This window comes from Schistocerca serialis, chromosome 2 (genome assembly GCF_023864345.2).
Source record: "Schistocerca serialis cubense isolate TAMUIC-IGC-003099 chromosome 2, iqSchSeri2.2, whole genome shotgun sequence".
Lineage (NCBI taxonomy): Eukaryota > Metazoa > Arthropoda > Insecta > Orthoptera > Acrididae > Schistocerca > Schistocerca serialis.
The window spans coordinates 963,467,957-963,491,947 of NC_064639.1; the positions used below are offsets into that span (position 1 = coordinate 963,467,957).

Genomic DNA, 23,991 nt, shown 5'->3' on the forward strand with positions numbered 1-23,991 from the left:
ACGGTAATAGTTGTATGCTTGGCGCGTAGATCTTTTCACAGATGCACGAATCTCTACTAACCTTTGCTTGTCATCTTTTGCGCGTTCTCTTTTGAACCGAGAGTGCAACAGCCTCTGCTTCCTCAGCACCTTACGAAATCCGTTATTGAACCGTGGTGGGTCTTTTTTGTCCTTAATCCACTTACTAGGCATATAACTATTCAGCCCTTGTTTTATAGCCTGCTTAAACTTCCCTCTACGTCTATCTTACTGGAACTAAGTGCTGTAGATTTACTGTCTGAGTGAGATTCTAACAACTGCTTATCTGCTCTTTCTAGCAGAAACGCACCTCCCAGCCTTCTTATCTGATTTATTAACATTCGTAACTAGTTGCTATAATGACCTTATGATCGCTTAACCCCGTTTCTACACTGACACATTGTCGATAAGGTCCGGCCTATTTGTAGCTACAAGGTCTGAGATACTTCCATTGCATGTGGGCTGCCGAACTAGCTGCTCAAGACAATTTTCAGAAAACGTGTTCAAAAGTACACCATTGTCTGTCTGTACTCCCTGCAATGAATCCATAGACATTCAAGTCTATACTCAGTAGGTTAAAGCCGTCCCATCTAGTATTGCATTATCTGGGTATTTGCGTACTACTGAAGGTTGATTTTCTTAGAATGGCTTTAGGATTGTCACAGCAGAATCATGTGGTCGGTAAAAACATCCAACAATTAACTTGGTATCACCTAGACCTGTTACACGCGACCAGATAGCTTCACTGTCACAGTCAACTTCGACCTCAATAGAAACAATATTTTTGTAACTACAATGAACTTTCCCTCTTCTATGGGGTCTAATCTGTCTTTGTGATATACTTTCGTCCGCAGCTCGTGGTCGTGCGGTAGCGTTCTCGCTTCCCACGCCCGGGTTCCCGGGTTTGATTCCCGGCGGGGTCAGGGATTTTCTCTGCCTCGTGATGACTGGGTGTTGTGTGCTGTCCTTAGGTTAGTTAGGTTTAAGTAGTTCTAAGTTCTAGGGGACTGATGACCATATATGTTAAGTCCCATAGTGCTCAGAGCCATTTTTTGATATACTTTCCAAGACTCGCTAAATATCTCAGAGCTTTCCACTTCGTGTTTCAGCCTTCTCTTGGTCCCGAGAATAATTTAAGCGCGAGAACTTCCCTTGGAGGCGGTAAATTCGCGAACTTTGTTGCGAATATTTCGGCTATTTACTTATAAAATTTTGGCTGTCGAAGTGTCTTTACTCTGAACGCTGTCTGGCTTCTCTTGTTGCATATCGACTGGCGAGTGTTCATCAGAGTACCTCAAACTACCGCCTAGCTAGAAAGCCCTCATGTGTACTAGACAATTATTCTGATACCTGAGTAGCTGCTTCCTTTGTGTAATGCACCCCTAATCTATTAAGGGAAGTTCTACAAGTCCCCAACCGATAACGCAAGTCTAAATATCTCCAGCCAGGACTGTCACAGAGTCGACGAACCCTTTGGTTCAGGCCACCCACTCAGCTATAAACCAAAGGACCCCGATCAACCTTGGGAACGATGCTGCAAATAGCGAGCTGTCCTTGACCCCACCAGCAGACTTCACCATTCTGTCAGCCAATTGCATGAAATGAGGATGGCCTCAGGACACAAGTGACAGGCGTCGTTGGTGCCGACGTGAGCCACAACTTGCAGACAACTACCCAGCATGCTCGATAGCAGCAGGCAAGGCCACCTCAACATCTTGGATGAGGCCACCCGACAGACATACCGAATGCACATTGGCTTTCCTTCCAGTTGTGAACGCTATCTACCTTAGTTACTCCATAAAGTGCATAACGTTGGAGCTCCCGATAACTAGTGAACCCCTCCCCTCCCCCCCCCCCTCCCCGTGCGCTTCTCCGACCCAGTTGAAGGAGAGGCCACATGTCCACTCATAGGGTGAATGGGCGAGGCCAAGTGCCCAGCCTCCACTTGGCCCTTCGCCTAGAGCGAAGCAAGGGTGTTATCATCCGTCTTCCGACTCTGCTGTGCGGACAGATCCACCGCGTTCTGTACACTAGGCAATGCCTCGGCAGCAGAGACCGTGGGCGAAACAGGGGGAGCCTAATGCGACGTGCCAGATTCTCCGCCGCTGGTACACCCCGAGACAGCTGCCTAAAGGTGACTGACCATAGATAACAGCGCATTCAGCTGTTCGCGAACTGTGGCCAGCTCGTCCTGTGTCCGCACACAGCATACACGCATCCTATCCACCCTAGCAAGACTACCTGAAGAAGTAAACTATAAAAGCAAACAGATTCCTAAACATACAACTTGTTGTCCTCCTGATGTGTCACCAATGAACGTTGATGCCTCAACGAGCTGGCTGTTCAGAAGAAATGAAACCTGCGCTGTAGGCTGCCTAAATTTACACTTACAAAATGCGGGCTTACACCTCCTAAACAGAAGAACATCCACGAAATTTAAGAAGGATAATACGAGTAAAATACAGGAAAAGATAAACGCTTAACTTGCCGCTCCGTGGATGTATATTATCATAGAGTTGGAGCCTCACTGACTGGTCTGCTAAACGAACGAACGGAAACTTGTCTTCAAAACAAAACAAATGAGCAAGTACCTTGCTACAGACTTAATGAAGTTACACTAATAAAAACGCGAGACAGAAACTTTTAAACAAAAAAACTTGCACGAAATTTAAGAAATATGCTCGAGGAAAACGCAGGAAAAAATAAACACTTAACTTGCCGCTCTGTAGATGTGTATCAGACGAGAGCTGAGGCCTGAGTGACTGACTTACTAAACGAACGGACGCTTGTCTTCAAAACAAAACAAATGATCAATTACTGCGCTACAGACTCAATGAATTTGCACTTTCAAAAACGCGAGATTAAACCCCTTAAACAGAAAAACACGCGCGAAATTTTAGAAATATACTAGGAATCAGAAAGGAAAAGACTAATCAAGTTCTGCAATAAATTTCAGCTAGCAATAGCGAATACTGTGTTCAAGAATCGCAGAAGGAGGAGGCATACTTGGAAAAGGCCGGGATGTACGGGAAGATTTCAGTTAGCTTACATCATGGTCAGACAGAGATTTCGAAATCAGATACTGGACAGGAGCAGATAAAAGCTCATATCACAATTTAGTAGTGATGAAAGTAGGCTGAAGTTTAAGAGACTAGTCAGAAGGCATCAGTGCACAAAGATGTGGGATACAGACGTATTAAGGAATGAAGAAGGTAACCGCAAAGAAACCATGGTTAGCAGAAGGAATACTTCAGTTGATCGACGAAAGATGGAGGTACAAGAAAAGAAAATGTTCAGTGAAATCCAGGAATACAGAAAAACGAGTTACTTAGGAATGAAATAAATAGGAAGTGCAGGGTAGCAAAGGCGAAATGGCTGCAAGAAAAATGTGAAGAAACCGAAAAAGAAATGATTGTTAGGACAGACTCAGCATACAGAAAAGCCAAAACAGCTTTTAGTGGAATTAAAAGCAAGAGCTGCAACATTAAGAGTGTAATGAGGGTTCAATGAAGGCATCTATGAAGGGGAGGACTTGTCTGATGACGTGATGAAAAAAAAAACAGGAGTCAACAGGGAAGAGATAGGGGATCCAGTATTCGAATCAGAATTTAAAAGAGCTCTGGAAGACATAAAATCAAGTTAGACAGAACGGATTGATCACATTCTAGCATGATTTCTAAAATCGTTGGAGGAAGTGGCAACAAAACCTCTATTCACGTTGGTGTGTAGAATGCACGAGTCTGGTGATATACCATCTGACTTTCGGAAAAACATCATCCACAAAATTCCGAAAACTGCATGAGCTGATAAGTGCAAGAACTATCGTACAATTACCTTAACAGCTGATGCTTCTAGCTGCTGACAAGAATAATATACAGAAGAATGGAAAAAATTGAGGATGCGTTAGATGACAATCAATTTGAGTTTAACAACGTGAAAGGCACCATAGAGGCAATTCTAACGTTGCGGTTGACAATGGAAGCAAGACTGAAGAAAAATCAAAACACATTCATAGGATTTGTCGATCTGGAAAAAGCATTCGACAATGGAAAATAGTTTAAGATGTTCGAAATTCTGAGAAATATGAGGGTAGGCTATAGCGAAAGACGGGTAATAAACAATACATACAAGAACCAGGAGGGAACAATAAGAGTGGAAGACCAAGTACGAAGTGGTTGGATTAAAAGGGGTATTGTTCAATCTGTACATCAAAGAAGCAATGAGGGAAATAAGAGAAAGATTCAAGAGTGGAGTTAAAATTGAAGGTGAAAGGATACCAGTGATAAGATTGGCTGATGACACTGCTATCCTCAGTGAAAGTGAAGATGAATTACAGGATTTGCTGAATAGTACGAATAATTAAGAGTACAGAAAATGTACTGAGAGTAAATCGAAGAAAGACAATACTAACGAGAAGTAGCAGAAATGAGAACAGCAAGAAACTTAACTTTTTCCGTCAATATATTTAGAGTAGCATGGAATGTTTGTCGAAAGTACATACTGGACGCCACTGGAAGGGAAGTGTTCACTGCTGTCAACAAAACTGCTGTGTCTGTCGAGGTCGAAACTGAATCATTGTAGTTTTCTGGGCACGAGTAGCAGGTCTAGGTGAACTAAAGATAATTATACGATACGTTTACCGGCCATCTGATTCGGCCGTAGTTGTAGGATCGTTTAAAGAAAGTCTACGCTCAGGAGCGAGGAAATACCCAAACCATTCAATTTTAATCTCCCGAATGCAGGCTGGAACGTCTATGCATTCATTGCAGGTGATACGAATAGAAGACAGTTTTGCGAAGTACTTTTGAACACGTTTTCCGAAAACTGTCTTGGGCAGCTAGTTTGATGGCCCCCAAGCAATGGGGATATTTTAGACGTTGTAGCTACAGACAGGCCTGACTTCATCGACAACGTGAGTATAAAACAGGGATTAATGATTATGATGACATCATAGCAACGATTGTTACTGAAGTTAATAAATCATTCAAGTAGGCTAGTTTCAGTATGATGGACGTAGAGGAATTATGGACAACGTTTATATGGATTGCTCTGGAGAAGTACTGTATGTGCCGAATAAGTGGATTAAGGATGTAAAATACCTGCCATGGTTTAACAACGAAATTCGGAAAGTGCAGAGGAAGCGAAGGCTACTGCACACTCGGTTCAAAGAGAACGTGCAGATGTCGACAAGCAAAAGTTAGTAGAGATTCGTGGTTCTGTAAAAAGGTCCTTACTTGAAGCATACAACAACTACCATCGTCATATATTAGCAAAAGGTCTTGCCGAAAACCGAGGGTAATTCTAGTCCTACGTAAAATCATTAAGCAAATCTAAGGCTTCTATCCAGTCACTCGTTGACCAGGCTGGAACTGCGACAGACGACAGCAAAAGGAAAGCTGAAGTTTTAAATTTCGCGTTTATGCAGGAGAATCGTTGAAAGGTACCATTGTTTGACCATTGCAGTAACTCCTGTAGAGACGATACAGCAACTGGCATCCATGGCAAAGGGTTGAAAACAAACAAGTCACCAGCTCCTGGCGGAATTCCAAGTCGGTTTTTCAAATATTGCTCCAGAGCATTGGCCCCTTACCTAGCTTGCACTTATTGCAAAGTCCCAAGCGTCTGGAAAAATAGCTGTTTACTCCGGTATATAGGAAGGAGAAAAAAATGGACCCGCAAAATTACAGACCAATATCCCTAACATAAGTCTGCTGCAGAATCCTAGAATACATTGTCAGTACAAATATTATAAATTTTGTTGAGACCGAGAATCATATGTCCAAGTATCAGCATAGTTTTAGAAATCATTGTTCGTCCGAGGCTCAGCTTGCCCTTTTCTCACATGATATACTGCAGACTATGGATGAAGAACAACAGGCAGATTCCATGTTTCTAGATTTCTGGAAAGCGTTGGACACGGTGTCCCATTGCAGGCTGTTGAAGAAGGTACGAGCGTAGGGAATAGGTTCACAAATATGTGAGTGGCTCTATGACTTCTTAAGTTTTATAACCCAGCATGTTGTCCTTGACAGCGAGTGTTCATCAGAGACAAGGGTATTTTTTTTAAAAAAAAAAAAAATTCTTTATTCAACATTAATAATATTTATACAAAGGAACCCACTACCTTAGTGATTAGTGGGTCATAACTAATCTACATATATTAGGTGTTTCAGCAGCTATTTATTCTTATTATTATATTATGCTATGTTAATTATTGTGAGCTACAGACAGAATACTAGAGGATAATGAGCAGACTACAGCTAAGTTCTACATACTAATTATTAATATCTTCCTACTAGTTAATTCCTAACTGCCTGCAGCGTTACAGGTGTGTCAGCATAGATATAAACCTACTGCTTTAGGCCCTGCTCATCGAGCTAATCCCGATGAGCGTGCCCCTGACACTGGGCTGGCCAAGACCGTTTGTCGCTGCAGGTTCCTAGCTTAATATCTATATCTAGAGCTACAACTACTACTAAACCTACGTCAATTCCGGTGCTTTGTTCTTTATTGGTGTACCCTGATCCCCCTAGTCCTGCACGTGGCGGATTGCAACTAAGAAGTCGACCAGTCCACGTACAGGCGGTATAGGATGAGGGTAATTGGTCACATTCGGTAAGTGTCTCTAATCGTAAACGACCCTTATGTATCTCGTAATGGGACACATTTGGTGTATGCCTTAATCATGAAAGTCAGCAAGGTATGCCGTCAATACCTTTCGTGACACCTCGTCTGCCAATTTGTTTAAAGTGTCGAAAGTTTCTTCGTGTCGTAATAGATCGTATGTGTTATTGTGTGGAAGTTGTTGTCTTAGTGTCATTGCTACATCATCGAAAAGGGGGCACTCGTAAACCACATGGTCGGGAGTGCCCTCCGAAACTCCACAGTCACACTCGGGTGTAGCCTTTTTCCCAAACCGACACAAGTATGTCGGGTAGGGCCCATGACCAGTGAGAAAGTGTATTAGACCCCGCGTTGGCTCAAAGTACTTCATCCCTAGCCTTTCTTTTACATCTGGCAAGAACCCAAATGTTCTTCTGCCAGTTTCTTCTGTTTCCCAAGACCGTTGCCATAGGTCCTCGCCCCTCCTACGTATTTCTCTCCTATCTATTACCAGTATTCCCATGATGTTCTCTGTTTTCGCGTTGTTCCCCTTCTTGACCCAGTACCAAGCTGCTTGTTCTCGAATTTTGATGTCTAAAGGACAGAGCCCCATTATTACTAAGAGTGCACTTCCTGGAGAAGTTCTATACGCCCCTATGGATCTTAGAAGCATGTTTTTTTGTACTCTTCTCACTGCCATGGCAGGCACCACCCTTGTGAGCCTATGTGCCCAGACTCCCGATCCGTAACCCACTACTGATGTTAATATACTATTGTGATACAACTTGATTAGATGTGGTGGTAGATGAAATCGTTTATGACCTATTGAGGTAAGATTGTTTAATAATTGCAATGCTTTTTGGGATACGGACTCAATGTGCTTTCCAAAGTTCCACCTTTCATCGATGATGACGCCCAGGTAGCGAGTCTCTTGTCGTCTTATTACTGGTGAGCCTCCGATTCTAACTGTAAGGTTCCTCGCCAGCTGTCCCTTCAGTAATAAGTACGTCGATTTGGTCGGTGAAATCGTCATCTTAGTATTTGTGCACCACAGTTGTAATTTGGTCATCACTCTGTCTATTTTTGGTTCAATGTCCTCGCGGCTTCGGCCGCCGACCAGCAAGAGGAGGTCATCCGCGTAGGCTATCACCTCTAGCACTTCTTCACTCTGTTCCAAACTGTCTAAAAGCGGTTCCATATGGATGTCCCAGAACAGGGGACCTAGTACGGAGCCCTGGGGACATCCCTTAGTTATGGATTTTCCTACTCTGCCGCTAGGGGATGATAGCCAGACCTCCCGCCCTTCACAATAGCTCCTCAGGCAACCATATAGCGACCCTGGACACTCCTTCTCCCGCAAGCAGGAGAAGAGCGAAGGCCACCACAGGTTGTCAAAGGCGCCACTGATGTCAACAATGATGCCAACAACGTACTTGTGTGGGGTAGAGTCGCAGACCTCAGCCGCTAGAGCGATCGCATCAGTTTCCGATCGCCCCGGCCTGAAGCCGAACTGCCTGCCACTCATCCCACACAGCACTCGGTGTGCAGTCAGTCTGTCAGCTAGCAATTTTTCGAATAATTTCCCGAGGATGTTCAGTAGGCAAATTGGCCTATAAGACTTAACATCCGCTGGGTCCTTGTTAGGTCCCTTTTTGATTATAATAACGTTTGCCTCTTTCCAGATTTTCGGGAACTTTTCCTGTCTTAGACATTCGTTGTATAACTGGGTTAGTGGTGCCACCAGTTGGGGTGCAAGGAACTGCACCACCTCCGCCACAATGCCGTCTGGGCCGGGGGCTTTACCTGTTTTCAATGCTTTAATGTGGCCAGCCACTTCCTCTTCAGAGAAGGGGTAGACTGCCCTGTTGTTAGCAACTCTATCCAGATCTTGAATTCGTAACTGGGACTGTCCCTCCGTGTCGCTGGCCTCATCGTCGTCAGGCAGCAGGGACCGGAGAAGAACCTCGGCAGTCTCCTGCCAGGACTCTGTCATCCCATCCCCGCACCTGACTGTTGATAACATCATTGGGGACCGGATCTTTTCCCTCACTAGTTTGTAGGGTATTCCCCATGGATCCAGGGCCAGCTGGTCTAGCACAAATCTTTCCCAACTACATAGTCTGACTTCTTTTAGTTCTTTCTGGAATCTATCTTTAGCCTCCCGGTATAGTTGTAACCATCGTTGTTTTTCCCACCAGACGACACTGCGCTGGTAGTGCCTTCTCAGCCTTCTGACAGACTGCCGCATTTCCTGAAGTTCAGCTGACCATGGTGACGGGGAGGCCGCCATGGCTCTCCTCCTGGTTGGAACAGCTGCCTTGACCGCTCTGGTCACTGCACCTACCAGTTCTTCGGCCCGCTTGTCTATGTCCAGGTCCTGTTGTGCATCACCTTCTGGCAATGGAGGAATGTCGCACTCTCTCGCTAGTCTCTCCCAGTCAGCTCTCTTGAAATTCAGTTGCAACTCCCACCCTGTAGCCCAGTGACAACCTGCATTTCCTAAGCTGAACATTGTAAGATTATGGTCGCTTGTTGTCACGTTCTCCTTGACTTCCCAATTCTGAATGATGTTGGCAGAATTTGGCGTAACTAGCGTTACATCTATATTAGTACCGCGCCCCCCTCCCGCTGCGTAAGTGGGGGGGTTGCCAGGTCTATTTGCAACCACAAGTTGTAGAGCCATAATCATTTCCTCTACTTTTTCACCATTTTCATCTCTTGTGCCACTGTACCACAGGGGGGATTTTGCATTTATATCTGCTGTTATGACCAGTTTGCGACCTCGCAACGCCGTGGCTACTCTGGTCAGGTGATCCAGATGTTGCTCAATGTTGTCCCCGTATTGGAAGTACATGTTAATAAAGGTTATAATTCCCATGGGGGCCTGTACCTCCACGACGTTGCAGTGAGTGGTAGAAAACTGTGCAAGTGTAGTTACTCTTAGAGACTGGTTGGTTATGACAATTGCCGCTTTGGGGGCTTCCCCACTGCTAGCTATCTGCCATGTAGCGGCTGCGAGTGAGAGTTTTCCAGCTTGAGAGTACGGCTCCTGCAAGCAGAGTACGTCAAGCCTCTTCTCCTCCACCTCTCTTCGGAGCTCCTGCATCACGAGTCTGCTGTTATGCGTATTCAACTGTCCAACAGTTAATTTTGTCATTATGGGAAGTAAGTGTGCATTCTATCGTCAGGCCAAGTCTTGCTCCAATCAAAAGCGATTCGACCGTGAGCTAGGACTGCTTGAGTGTAAATGTCATTTAAGTCGAATTTCTCCCCACGTCTGTCAAACACTTTCTTAAGTAAGTCTCGCAGGGCCCCGAAGTCGGTGGGAAGGTTCACTGACTTTAATTGTATCCTGTCAACAGCCTCCATTACTGAGAAGGTGACTTTTCTTCCGTCCTCATGTCCTACCCAGACCACATGTCGTAAGGCAGTGGTCAGGATAGCCGGCTGCTCCAGCCTTGCCAGTTGCATTGTAAATTCTATGTTGGGATATACCCTAATCGGATCTACAGGCGGTAGTCTGATTACTGGGGTATCTGCCTCAGTTGGGTTAGTACTGGTGCTAGTAACTGTACTTTCTTGGAGTGGTTGTCTGGTTTGTACAGCTTCGTGTGTAGGGGCCAGGGAGGCCGCCACCACTACAGGATGCTTCTGCCGTTGAAGGTTGTTGTTCGGCCTTTTCCCCCGGTTCGGGGAAGGGGGAGCTGTGTTTCTATCCGGAGAATCATTTTGTATGCATCTATCCACCATAAAGGGATCTGTTTGAATTTCCCTCTCAACTGTCATGATGTTTGTGGTGCCCGAAAGCGACCTTAGAAATTCCTTAAATTTATTAGCCCTCACAGCATCCCTCCTTCTTTTACTCGGGGACTTGTGTTTGAGCATCCTGTTAGCTGCGCTCTGCTCAGCCATAGTCAATTCTCGAGATCAGGCGTTGTTCAAGCATCCGGTAAGTGGGGCAGCTTCGTCCCGTGGCACCGCAGGATTTCTTCCCACGATTTTTACACGGAATGCAGACCCCCGTTGTTTTACATTCCTTGCGGTTGTGGCCCTTCTCACCGCACCTGGAGCAAGCCGACCCCCTGGTGCAGTGCCTCAGAATGTGGTCCAGGTCGCCGCAGTTATGGCATCGAGGTACCACGATATAGTCCCTGGTGTTAATGGCATGAAAGCCTACATATAGTCTGCCCATTGCTCTAATTCGTTTCCATAATTGCGGAGATACCTCGGCCACGTGGTGTACCACATAGCGATCTCGAGGTCCCGTTTTAAATTTCAGCTTAAAGGAGTTTTTAAATTCTTGCTCATTAATGTCATCAAAATTTTGTGATCTAACTGTCTCATGTAGCTCCTCATTGGTCATAACCGTAGGTACATCGTATAATATTACTAAAGGGTTTCTTTTTCTAGGTGGCTCACACTTTACGACTGCATTTAATTTTTGATTATTCAAAAGTTTCTCTTTATCCTCCTCACTAGCAACTTCCACTATGACAGAGTTTCTATTGGGTTTGACCTTTTTGATTTTAATTTTGTCCTTCACCGGGTCTATTGTTGTTGTTAGCAGCTCTTGTAGTCTCTTGACGCTGGTGTCTTGGCCAGGCAGAGTCCTCAAGAAGACTGCTGTGTCTGACCGTTTGGCAACCTTTTCTATAGTCTCCTTTGTTGAATTCTGTTTTGTTGGCGCCTGTGCAGCCACAGCCGCCCAAGTCTTGCTGGGTTGTTTTCTTAACCTTTCATTCTCCTTTGTAAGCTCCATTACGCGGCCTTCCAGTCTTGCATGAGCTATGGCCCAGGCCGATAGCTCATTTTTAATTGTGTTAAGAGCCGCTTGACTTATCTTCCCATTTTTTACATTTTGCTCTAAGAGCATGGTTATTCTGGCATGTCTCTGTACAACGCTCTCATCGTCTGCCTGTCCCATCCCGTCCTGTGGTGAGGGAACAGACATCATAGAAGCCCGTAAAGGCGCACTCGTATCACTCGCTTCGGTTTCAGCCATCATAGGTAACGAGTGATAAAGAAGTGGGAGCCCGTGTCTTGCCCCGGACCGGCTCCTCTGGCATGGGGGGGGACTGTTGCAGCTCGCCCACCGACCTCGCCCCTAGGTCAAGGGCACTCCAGAGCTGCAGGGTTCAACGCGCCGTTGCCAGCGCACTGGTCCCCGTCGAAGGCCTCGTCGTCGACGATTTCACTCGACGCTCCTCGGCAAGTGCACCCCGCACTCCGGAGAGGCGGATGCACCCCTCGCCCTTCGCCGCCTACTAGCCCGAGTTTCCACCTGAAGGCCGAGGATCCACTCCTACTCAGGTGGTGGGTCGGTCCCCCAGTCGTTCGGCGGTCTGGGCCCATCTAACCTAGCCCAGGCGATGTCACCACCTCCTGGGTCTGGCAGAACACGCCCCGGTTACCCAGGGGCGCGGCGAAGCACCCTAGACAAGGGTATTGTCAGGAGTGCCCCAGGGACATGTGATGGACCGCTATTGTTTTCTACATACATAACTGGTCTTGCAGGCAGGTGAGCAGCAATCCGCGGCTGTTTGCTGATGATGCTGTGACGTATGAGCAGGTATCATAGTTCAGTGACGGTCGTAGGATACAAAATGACTTGGACAAAATTTCTAGTTGGTACGATGAATGGCAGATAGCTCTGAATGTAAACAAAAAAAGTTTGTTAATACAGATGAGTTGGAAAAAAAATAATGTTCGAATACAACGTTAATAGTGTGCTGCTTGACAAAATCATGTCCATTACATATCTAAGAGTAACGTTGCGAAGCAGTGTGAAATAGAATGAGCATATGGGGACTGAAGTTAGGAAGGCGCATGGTCGACTTCGATTTGTTGAGAGAATTTCAGGAAAGTTCATCTCTAAAGGAGACCGCATATAGAACACTCGTGTATCCACTCTTGAATACTGCTCAAGTGTTTGGGATCCGCACTAGGTCAGATTAAAGGACATCAAAGCAATTCAGAGGTGGCTGCTTGATTTGGTGCCCGTAGATTCGAACAACATGCAAGTGCTAAGGACATACTTGAGGAGCTCAGATGGGAATCTCTGAAGGGAAGGCGACTTTCTTTTCGAGGCACACTGTTGAGGAAATTTAGAGAATTAGCATTTGAAACTGACTGCAGGACGTTTCTCCTACTGACAGTATACATTTCGTGTGAGGACCACGAAGATACGAGAAGTTTGGATTCCTCCGGAGGCAGAGAGACAGTCTTTTTTCCCACGCTCTGTTTGCGAGTGACTAGTAGTGGTACAGTGTACCCTGCACCACGCACTGTATGGTGGCTTGTGGATTATATTTGAATATATAGACGCAGATTGCACAATTCAGGGGCTCAAGATACTACCTACACTACCTCACAGCGCTCCAGTTTTCATCCATAAGGCACCCGTAGACTGCAACCATGCCGTGCTTCACTATGCCCCGTCCTACAGCCTCCTTATAAAGGGCCGCACAAGGTTTAAAAAGTGGTACACTTAAGTTCGAAGTACTGATGATCAGAGGACACAGCACAGTATCTGTCAACTGACTAAAACCCACGTTGACATTTGAAAACGACCCATCCAATGGCGACACATCACCCGCCACCACCCAACACAGCAACTCAATTGGACACACCACAGCCTCGATGACTTCACAGTACAACTCGACGTCAAAGACTTACGACCCAACAACCTTGACGTCAAACCGCTCAAAAAGTTCCTGGTCGTCGAAAGTCAACATCTCGAACATGACGTTGGGAAAGATTTTATTAGCTGGTATTCCACGCGTTAATGTGAACTGCCCAGTAATATGTACATGGCAGCCATTATATTCCTACTGTACCCCTACGGTTTCCTCGCAATCACTGCCGCCAGAGCATCACGCTCCTCCGCCTCTGCAATTGAGGATCACGGGAATAACTCCCCTCAAGCTGATCCCATGGGAACGCCCTTGACAATCGACATTCCACAACAGTCCCGCTATGGCTGGACTCGACACCCACTAGGATACTGCAAGATTACCTACAATCTTGATGCTATGAGCCAGACCACCACAACTCCGACACATCTAGCTTGTACGCTGACCTCCTCAGTGTCCACTACATATTGCCTACTGCCACGTTGCATGGATGCCACCTTATCACACCATCATCGGTCCACAACGATCACCTTTCCACCTTTGGGGAGAGGGGGCTCTGTGGTGACACTGTGTCATGTAAACCTGCTGACAATCGGTCTTGTTCCACAACAGTCTGTCTTTTGTGTTGATTGCGTGTACTTAGTAAGTTTTATGACTTCGACTTGCACTGATGTGCCTTGTTATTATGTACCACTTGAGCAATAAAGTAATAATATTCCATATCGTATCGCGTTGTGTGTTGTTGCACCAAACCTCACCTATGGATTTAAAGATTTTTCTATGATTTTCCCAAACCATTCTACACACATCAAAAAAAGTTTTGCATCGCCTCGGTTCCGAGAGTTCCGGAACCCGTACATAAAATTGGAATAAAGATCAACATTAACATCATTTCCGCCCTTTTTATTGCTCATGAAAACCACACATTGCATGTTGTACCGCCATACAGCAAGACGTTCAGAGGTGATGGTCCAGATTGCTGTACACACTGGTACCTCTAATACCCAGTAGCACGTCCTCTTGCATTGATGCATGCCTGTATTCGACGTGGCATACTATCCACAAGTTCATCAAGGCACTGTTGGTCAAAATTGTCCCACTCCTAAACGGCCATTCGACGTAGATTCCTCAGAGTGGTTGGTGGGTCACGTCGTCCATAAACAGCCCTTTTCAATCTATCCCAGGCATGTTCGATAAGGTTCACGTGTGGAGAAAATGCTGGCCACTCTAGTCGAGCGATGTCGTTATCCTGAAGGAAGTCATTCACAAGATGTGCACGATGGGGGCGCGAATTGTCGTCCATGAAGACGAATGCCTCGCCGATATACTGCCGATATGGTTGCACCATCAGTCGGAGGATGGCATTCACTTATCGTACAGCCGTTACGGCGCCTTCCATGACCGCCAGCGGCGTACGTCAGCACCACATAAATCCATCCCAAAACAGCAGGGAACCTCCACCTTGCTGCACTCGCTGGACAGTGTGCCTAAGGCGTTCAGCCTGACCAGGTTGCCTCCAAACACGTCTCCGACGATTGTCTGGTTGAAGGCATATGCGACACTCAACGGTGAAGAGAACGTGATGCCAATCCTGAGCGGTCCATTCGGCATGTTTTTGGGCCCATCTATACCGTGCTGCATGGTGTCGTGGTTGCAAAGATGGACCTCGCCATGGACGTCGGGAGTGAAGTTGCGCATCATGCAGCCTATTGTGCACAGTTTGAGTCGTAACACGACGTCCTGTGGCTACACGAAAAGCATTATTCAACATGGTGGCGTTTGCTGTCAGGGTTCCTCCGAACCATAATCCGCAGGTAGCGGTCATCCACTACAGTAGAAGCCCTTGAGCGGCCTGAGCGAGGCATGTTATCGACGGTTCCTGTCTCTCTGTATCTCCTCCATGTCCGAACAGAATCGCTTTGGTTCACTCCGACACGCCTGGACACTTACCTTGTTGAGAGCCCTTCCTGGCACAAAGTAACAATGCGGACGCGATCGAACCGTACTATTACGCGTCTAGGCACTGTTGAACTACAGACAACATGAGCTGTGTACCATTTTCCTGGTGGAATGACTGGACCTGATCGGCTGTCGGACCCTCCTGGAGGGGTCATGCATTGTTGTTTACATCTTTGGGCTGGTTTAGTGACATCTCTGAACAGTCAAAGGGACTATGTCTGTGATAAAATATCCACAGTCAACGTTTATCTTCAGGAGTTCTGGGAACCGGGGTGATGCAAGACTTTTTTTGGTGTGTGTATATGAATTTTGCAATAGTTCTTTCTAATAAGACTGCTCTTTATTAAGATTTGTTAAATGAAGCGTCAGCAGAATAAAGACACTCCACATACCTGAAAGTTCTACATTGTGATGGTAAAACAGGACATGATTAATTAAGTAATTAATTAGCATAAAATAAATGTTTAAGCTTTTTCCTCACCTGCACCATTAGTTTTCTATATCAGCAACAATAGTAGTTTAAAAGATCGCTTTTAATAATGTAATACTTGATATTTCATGGAAACAACACAAAGGAGTAGATTTACTTACTTATAAAACCTGCCACCCTTCGAACTCCAGTAACTGTTAGTTTTCCACTTGATAGCAAGTAGTCACACAAATGACCAACCGAGATGGCTAAAATCATTCGACAAACATGAGGAAGACCAGAGAAAAAGCCAACCTAAAGAAGCAACAAACATGCACTTACATAACACCCGTAAATATGTTAAGTTTGTAAAAAAAATATAATGTAAGCAAAGTAACCAATTTCCTAAAATGAGTGGCTTAATTTACAACACAAACCAAAGAATCACATGAATATGGGACAAATGAAAGAGCTGCTAATGTCTTCTATGTATGCTGAAAATAAAACATTCAACACTATATGAACTTGCAGGCAGTAGTATGGACAAATACTGAGTATAATAAATTTTAGAAATATCTTCAGTGCTTAAAAGTATTGCAGTGGCAAGTAATAAAATGCATAACACTGAGGGAACCTTTGAAATATGAGAATGAGGACAGTCAAATAATTTCCGAAGTTTCTAAATCACAAATGATGTTTGAGTGTAAAGTTCAGGTTCTTACACAAGTTATTTTGAAGACATCTTAGCATTTTGTAGCAAGTTCATAATGTTGCAAAATCATCTCTTTTACTTAGTTCTGTTCTCTTGACTCACATTTTACTGAAGCACTCCATCATCAGCACTCAAAGTATACCATATAAGTATGAGACAGAAAGGTTGTTGGCATATTTTTGTAATCATTTCCATATAAGGTAGCCTCATCATGAGTCCAAAATAAACTGAACTTATTTCCAAACGTTGATCAGTATGAAAGGAAAAGAGCTTACTTTTAGCTCCGAACAGAGTGTGTAAAGCATTTGTGATATGTTAATATAATCCATTAGAAAAATATCTGAAGTCAAACACTTAAATTTCATTGGCATCTTCCAGCTGAGTCATTTGAGCACTTGCAGTAAAAAACTGGACAGGAAGCAAAGTGTCAGGATTAAAGTCTGGAACACAGTATTAAATTATCAAAAAATGTATTACAAAGTGCATTTCAGATCAAAGAAATAACAATCTTCATTCCACTAACAACCTGGTAGTGAGGTAAACTCACCATATCTGCCCCAACCTCTCCCCGCTGTGGTTTTAAGGCCGCTACGGTTTGGGGGAGCCTCTGTGAGGTTTGGAATGATAAGAATAAGTTTTACAGAAACGTTGCTGCTTGGTCTCTTTGCAAATTTTACATTTAATTATGCTCAACATCAAAACTTCGATATTCTGCAGAAACATAATTTTCACTTCTTTCTTCTAAGTTGAAAACCGTTACTATTTTACTCAGTCTACACATCCTGAATATCAATAATTATGTAACACTTTTCTTGAGTATCAATTAAATTCTTGAGTATCAATTAAATTCTTATTAAGTTATTTCTTCAAGGACTTTCTTTCTCTGAAAATACTTCAGCAGAAATCAACCACTCATGCCCATTAATGCCGGAGTCTGTTCGAGAACATTTTTCCACACACATTCCAACTTTTCCCTCATACATTTTTACCCATGTCAGCTTTCGCTAGTAATTGTAATATACACTGCATACAAATCTTGCACTTGGTCACCTCTGTCTCCCCTCTTCGCTTTGCGCTCAAAGTGACCGCTGCTGATAATTACTGTGATACGTCCTGAAATCTTATACCAGTGGCACCTCTGCTGCCCCTCTCAGCTTGGTGCCAACCCTGATTTTTGGTACTGAAACGACGAAAAAAGAAAACTCCAGCAGTTGAGCATTCACAGTTTCAGAAGTTTTAAGAACGTTGCATCACTGAAGATATTAGTATGCAGAAGCAATATGGCAATCAAAATAACAATTAAAGGCTCTGACACACACATTACAATATGCCAGGAAATTAATCTTTCGTAAGTTTTAACTTCCATTAAATTGTGGCTACTATAGACGAAGGAAGTGAAGATCTTTGACATTAATTGCTTGGGATCGTTTCCGTATATGTGCATACATGCTTGTAGTGAGTGTGACATAAAAATTAATAATTGAGTTACATCAACTAGATGGGTTCCTGTGTCTATCTCCGCCTAGTTTAGTAGCTGAAACTCACACTGATGACCTCACGTCACTTCCGTTCTTCAGTTTCGTGCGTTATTCAGTGTTCATTAATGTAAACAATGGATCACCTCCCATCGGGAGCATCAGACTCTGTGCTTCCTGCGTACACACCTGACTACGACTGTGAAACACAGGTGCCAACGATAATGCAAGAGACGCTTGCAAATGAACATAGACATCTGTATTCTACTGGGCCACATGTGACTAACCTAACCCTCATCGAATCATAATGGCGGGAGACTGGCACGCTGGCGCTGGCACACACACGAGGGCGCAACGGTGTCCAAGCTTCGCCAGCTGCACCAGACTTTGGTTTACTCCCTCTGAAGGCAGATATCCCCTCGCAGTACCCACCACTGCGCAACCCGCATCTCCAGCGGTTATTCACCCTCAGCAGATGGCAGACGTTAGTATCTAAAAGTGTCACAGAGCTTTCCTAGCCCATCCAATTTGTTGACGACCGCGGTCGTCTCATTCATGTTGATTGGCCTCGAGTCCATGTCTTTCGCATCAAGCATCACCTAAGGCTACTCCTTTGCCTCCCCCCCCCCTCCCTCCACATGTCGACCTCAGGCGACAACACACATCTATCACCTGCTCCATACAGTGCTCTCAATCCAGATCTTTCTCCTGCCATCGTGGATATGTCACTGCATCCTCCTACATCACTGCCCACGTCTCACCATATGTTGGCTCAACCTACACCTATGCAGCATGTTCCAGCAGGCAGGACACAAAACTACCTCAGTTAAAAAAGGACAATCTCAATATGTGGTTCATGCAGCTGTACAATCTATTTGACATATACAGTGTTCTTGCGACAACGCCCGATGCACCTGCTTTGTCAGTCATCTCAACAATTCCACTGACCTCAATGTGACTCACTTCTGTGCTCTCCGTCACTCCATAAATATGCCACAGCGAAGTCTGTTATCATCGATCGCCCATCATGTATGTCAACTGAAGCAGCCTACCATATTATTTACGAGGATAATTTCAGTTACAGACCACCCTCAAGTTTTGGCACCATTTATGTGCACAAATGTGTCCAGAGATCATGCCCGACACTGCTTCATGGACACTGTAGTTACTGAAACTTCCATATAGATACCAACTCCAGCTTCCCTCTCATTTACCTAACCAGCTGGAAACACTGCTTGCATACCAGACCCACAGAATTATTTGCCATTGACAGCATGTAGAATGGCAGACACATAGTTAGCACCAGTGTATGCCCACCCCTCACCCGTGTCCTCCGATGTGCTTGGGAGGCATGGGCAGTGTGAGAGCAGGCATGACACATCAGAGCAACCTGCAGCCACCTGGTGGCCGACACCAGGCACTAACTTTTCCTGATCTCCGACCATCAATGACTTCTGCCAAAGCTCCACCCAAACACACAGCTGACCTCCAGTGGAGTGCAATAGATAGTGTGGGTAACACCCACATCACACCCCACCCCACTTACCCACTCTTCTGGCGTCACATTACATTAAGCAATACAGCAAAAACTGTTGGCCCCCCTGTGCCTAACCAAACTTGGCACACAGGCCAGTCTAAGCACAGTGCAGCAGGATTGACAAACATAGCCTCCAAATCTAGTGGAAGACTTTATATCTTGAATATCATCAATAATCTTCACTTTCTCGTCGACACATGGGCAGATGCCAGTGTCATCTCCACCACTCAAGCTCCCTCTTACACCCTTCCAGTAAATCCCTCTTTATGTGCCGCCAAAAGATCCCACATTTATGTTCACAGTGCAGCCAAACTTTGGGTCTAACTTACTCTGGGGATGGAGTTTACATTCCACAAAGCTGACGTCGACAAATCAGTACTCGGCATCGATTTCCTCTGGCATTTTGGCCTATCCCCAAATCTACAGAGAGCATTCTTACTGCACCATGCTGGTGCTCGTATCCCAGCACTTCTGCCCCCCATTCCACAAAATAGTGACCTGCTTCTGCTCGCCCTCTCCAAGTGCTCTACCCTGGCTGACAGCCTCATTTCCTGACTGGTCATGCTTAAGATCGACAGCTCCAAGATCAATGCTCTGTGCGCTCACAACATTGCGGTGAAACAGCTGATTGATGCCATGCCAGAGAAATTCTTGCATGCTCATCGCACTCTCCACTGCCTCACCAGCTCGTTACACCCACTTTACCAACACTCCTATCACAGTCGGCATGCCTCTGCTGGGGCCTTAGCATTTACCCCACTAAGGTTAGTGACATTCAGTTTTCCAATGTATCGTCAGTATCTCCATCCCATGCAACAATAACTGCATTCCTTCTTCAAGTGCACAAGATGTACAATTATGTATGATCACTAACAACACCTGCTATAGGCTAATTTTGATGGAAGGCCCTCCTGTGTGCTACAAGGCTCACTGCCACCCACCAAAAAAGCTATGCCATACGAAAGCGGCTGTTAACGACCTTTTAGATGTGGATATTATATGCCCCTGAGACAGTACCTCGTCAGGTTGTGTAGTGACTATTGGAAACTAAATACTTGCACCATTATCGACAATTCTCCTGTTCCCCACTTCCAGGACTTCGCCCAACTTCTTAATGGGCATAAGTGTTTAGTGATCTTGACTGCTGAAAAGTGTAGCTCCCGATCCCTGTGTTCAAAGAAGACATTGCTGAAACGGCAGTCATTACACCATTCGGCCTAGTCGAGTTCTTCTTCATGGATTATAGCCTATTAAACGCCCATTGACAGCATCTTGTTCAATCTCCCATATTGCTACACATACTTCCACGATATCCCGATCTCCTCCCGCCTCTGTTGAGGAACAAAGGCACCACCTGGCCCAGGTTCAGTTTGCCCTACGTGACAAAAACGTATAAATTAACCACAACAAATCGCAATTGGGCCCCCTGAGTGTAATCTTTCTTGGTCACACTGTCACTGCTGAAGGCAACTGTCCTCTAGGCGCTACAGTCTGGAACCGCGCGACCGCTATGGTCGCAGGTTCGAATCCTGCCTCGGGCATGGATGTGTGTGATGTCCTTAGGTTAGTTAGGTTTAAGTAGTTCTAAGTTCTAGGGGACTGATGACCTCAGATGTTAAGTCCCATAGTGCTCAGAGCCATTTTGAAGGCACCTGTCCAATGTCCGAAAACGTCGCTTTCACCCATGAGCTTCCCATATCCACGACTTACTGTAATTTACGCCGTTTTCTCTGTATGGTAAATTTCTAATGCAGACATTTGCCCCATGCCACCTCCATCCACTCCCCATTCACAGACACTTTGGCTGGTAAAAGCAGCTCTAGGAAACGAGAGGTACAATGGTCAGACAGAATGAATCAAGCATTCAGCACACTCAAGGCTGCACTTTCTAATGCCGCCACACTTGCCGCACCCACTTCCTGATGCACGCATCTCTGTTGTAGCTGATGGAACTGAGGCGGTAGGCACTGTTCTCCAGCAATGAATAGGCGATACAACCCAATCACTCCAGATCTTCTCCAGGAAACTGACAGCTTCCGAATTCAAATGGTCAGTATTCGACTACGAGTTACTCATCTTCTGTGAAGCCATGAGATACTTCCGTGATGACATTGAAGGGCGAGCGATTAACGATTTTTACTGACTGTAAGTCACTTGTTGATACTATTCACAAACCAGCAAAGGACTTTCCTCCAAGAGATTCGACCACATGGACTTGATTGGCCAATACACCATCAACACTTGGCACATCCAGAGGACAGACTACATGATTGCCGATTATCTTCTCAGAGCAAACATCACTTCTCCTTTGGACTTGGATGGGATAGCAAGCCCACAGACAGATGCCTCAAAACTTCAAAATCTGTAACAGGACCACAACTTGGGGGAGACCTTGGTATCCTCCTATCTTCCTGAATCTTCATTTACTGTATTATGTGGTATGTCTGTAGGCAGACTCTGGCCCCTTGCCCCAACCCCTCTCCAATGGACAGTTTTCCCAGTTATCCCCGGCCACATCCTCCCAGGCGTCAAGGCTACAACATTCCTCGTCATGGAGACTTTAGTTTGGCCTGACCAGAAAACGACTGCTGCACTTGGACTTGTGCATGCAACCTGTGTCAATGAAGCAAGATCAGACATCACACAAAACCACTACTGGACAAGTATGACACACCGAAGGGGAGCCTTAGGTGTGCATCTCAACATAGTGGGCACCGTTCCCCTGTGTTTCAGCCATAGATTGGGTAACTAGATGGGTCACCTCCTTCAGACGTCATGACTGACTCTGTCACATACATACACTTTCGTCTCTGCATGGATTACACATTCTGGATGGCCATCGTCTATTAACACCAACCAGAGATGGCAGTTCAGATCCTTAATCTTCGTCAATTATCTGTTTTGTGCAGTGTCGGCAAGTTCCATACATCTGTGTGCCACACACAAGGCAATGGGCTTGTAGCACATTGGCACTGCACACTCAAAGTTGCTCTATTGTTCAATGATGTTTCCTTATCAAGGACTCTCCTGTGGGTCTTACTCAGCATTCGCTTTGCCCACAGAGATGCCTTGAATGCTTCTGTTGCAGATATCCTTTATGGTGAGCCCCTTGTGCTACCGGTTGACTTCGTGGAAGACTCCGAGCTCCCATCCCAATATGAGTTCGTCCCTGCCATAGTCAAGCATGTATGCTCACATACTGCAAACACATGCATCCCAGCCTCACGGCCACAGACCCTATTGTCGTTGTTTATACATAAAGTACTGGCTCACTGCAAATCGTCATGTTACTTGACGACAACACTTCGGGCAGCTCTTCAGCCACCATATTCAGGCCCACACAGGACACTCAGCTGCAAGAGTAACACCACTGACATCTTTCCTTTTCTTTTTTCTTTTTTTCCAGTTATCAGTCGTCTGACTGGTTTGATGTGGCCCACCACGAATTCCTCTCCTGTGCTCTTGTAGTATTTGCAACGTATGTCCTCAATTATTTGCTAGAAGCATATCAGTCTCTGTCTTCCACTACAGTTTTTACCCTCTGCAGCTTAATCTAGTACAATGGAAGTTATTCCCTGACGTCTTAACTGCTGTCCTTCTATCACATCCCTTCTTCTTGTCAGTGTTTCACAAAAATTCCTTTCCTCACCCATTCTGCGCAGAACTTCCTCATTCCTTACCTTATCAGTCCACTTAATTTTCAACATTCTTCTGTAGCACCACATCTCAAATGCTTTGAATCTCTTCTTTTCCGGTTTTCCCACAGTCCTTGTTCCACTACCATGCAATGCTCTACTCCAAACGTACATTCGCAAAAATTTCTTCCTCAAATTAAGGTCTATGTTTGATACCAGTAGACTTCTCTTGATCAGGAATCCGGTTTTTGCCAGTGCTAGAGTCCTCCTTGCTCTGTCCATCATGGATTGTTTTGCTACCTATGTAGAATTCCTTAACTTCATCTACTTTGTGATCACCAACCCTGACGTTTAGTTTACCACAGTTCTTATTTCTGCTACTTCTCATTACTTTCGTCTTTCTGCGATTCACTTTCAATCGATATTTTGTACTCATTAAACTGTTCATTCCATTCAGCAGATCATGTAATTCTACTTCACTTTCGCTGAGGCTAGCAATATCATCAGCGAATCTTATCATTGATGTCCTTTCACATTGAATTTTAGTTCCGCTCTTGACTCTTTCCTTTATTTCCCTCACTGCTTTTTTTTATATATAGATTGAGCAGTAAGGGTGAAAGACTACATCCCTGCCTTACACGCTTTTTAATCCGAGTACTTTGTTGTTGGTTTTCCGCTCTTATTATTTCCTTTTGGTTCTTGTACATACTGTATATTAATTACCTGTCTTTCCATATAGTTACCCGATTTTTTTCAGATTTCGAACATCTTGCACCATTTTACATTGTCGAACGCTTTTTCCAGATCGACACATTCTATGAACGTGCTTTGATTTTTCTTTCCATTGTCAACCGCAACGTCAGAAATGCCTCTCTGGTGCCTTTCCCGTTCCCAAATCCAAATTGATCGTCATCTGACACATTCTCAATTTTCCATTCTTCGGTATATTTCTCTTGTTAGCAACTAGGAAGCATGAGCTTTTAAGTTAATTGTAATATAGTTCTCACCCTT

At 45.0% G+C, this 23,991-nt stretch overlaps 1 protein-coding gene across 1 annotated transcript in view; it reads right to left on the bottom strand.

Moving 5' to 3' along the window:
• LOC126456575 (sialin-like) overlaps positions 1–23,991 on the bottom strand; it is a 155,295-nt gene that overhangs the window by 29,179 nt on the left and 102,125 nt on the right. Inside the window, exon 7 of the mRNA XM_050092322.1 lies at positions 15,804–15,936. Within this exon, the coding sequence (XP_049948279.1) occupies positions 15,804–15,936 (133 nt within the window). The remainder of the gene's footprint in view (positions 1–15,803; positions 15,937–23,991) is intronic.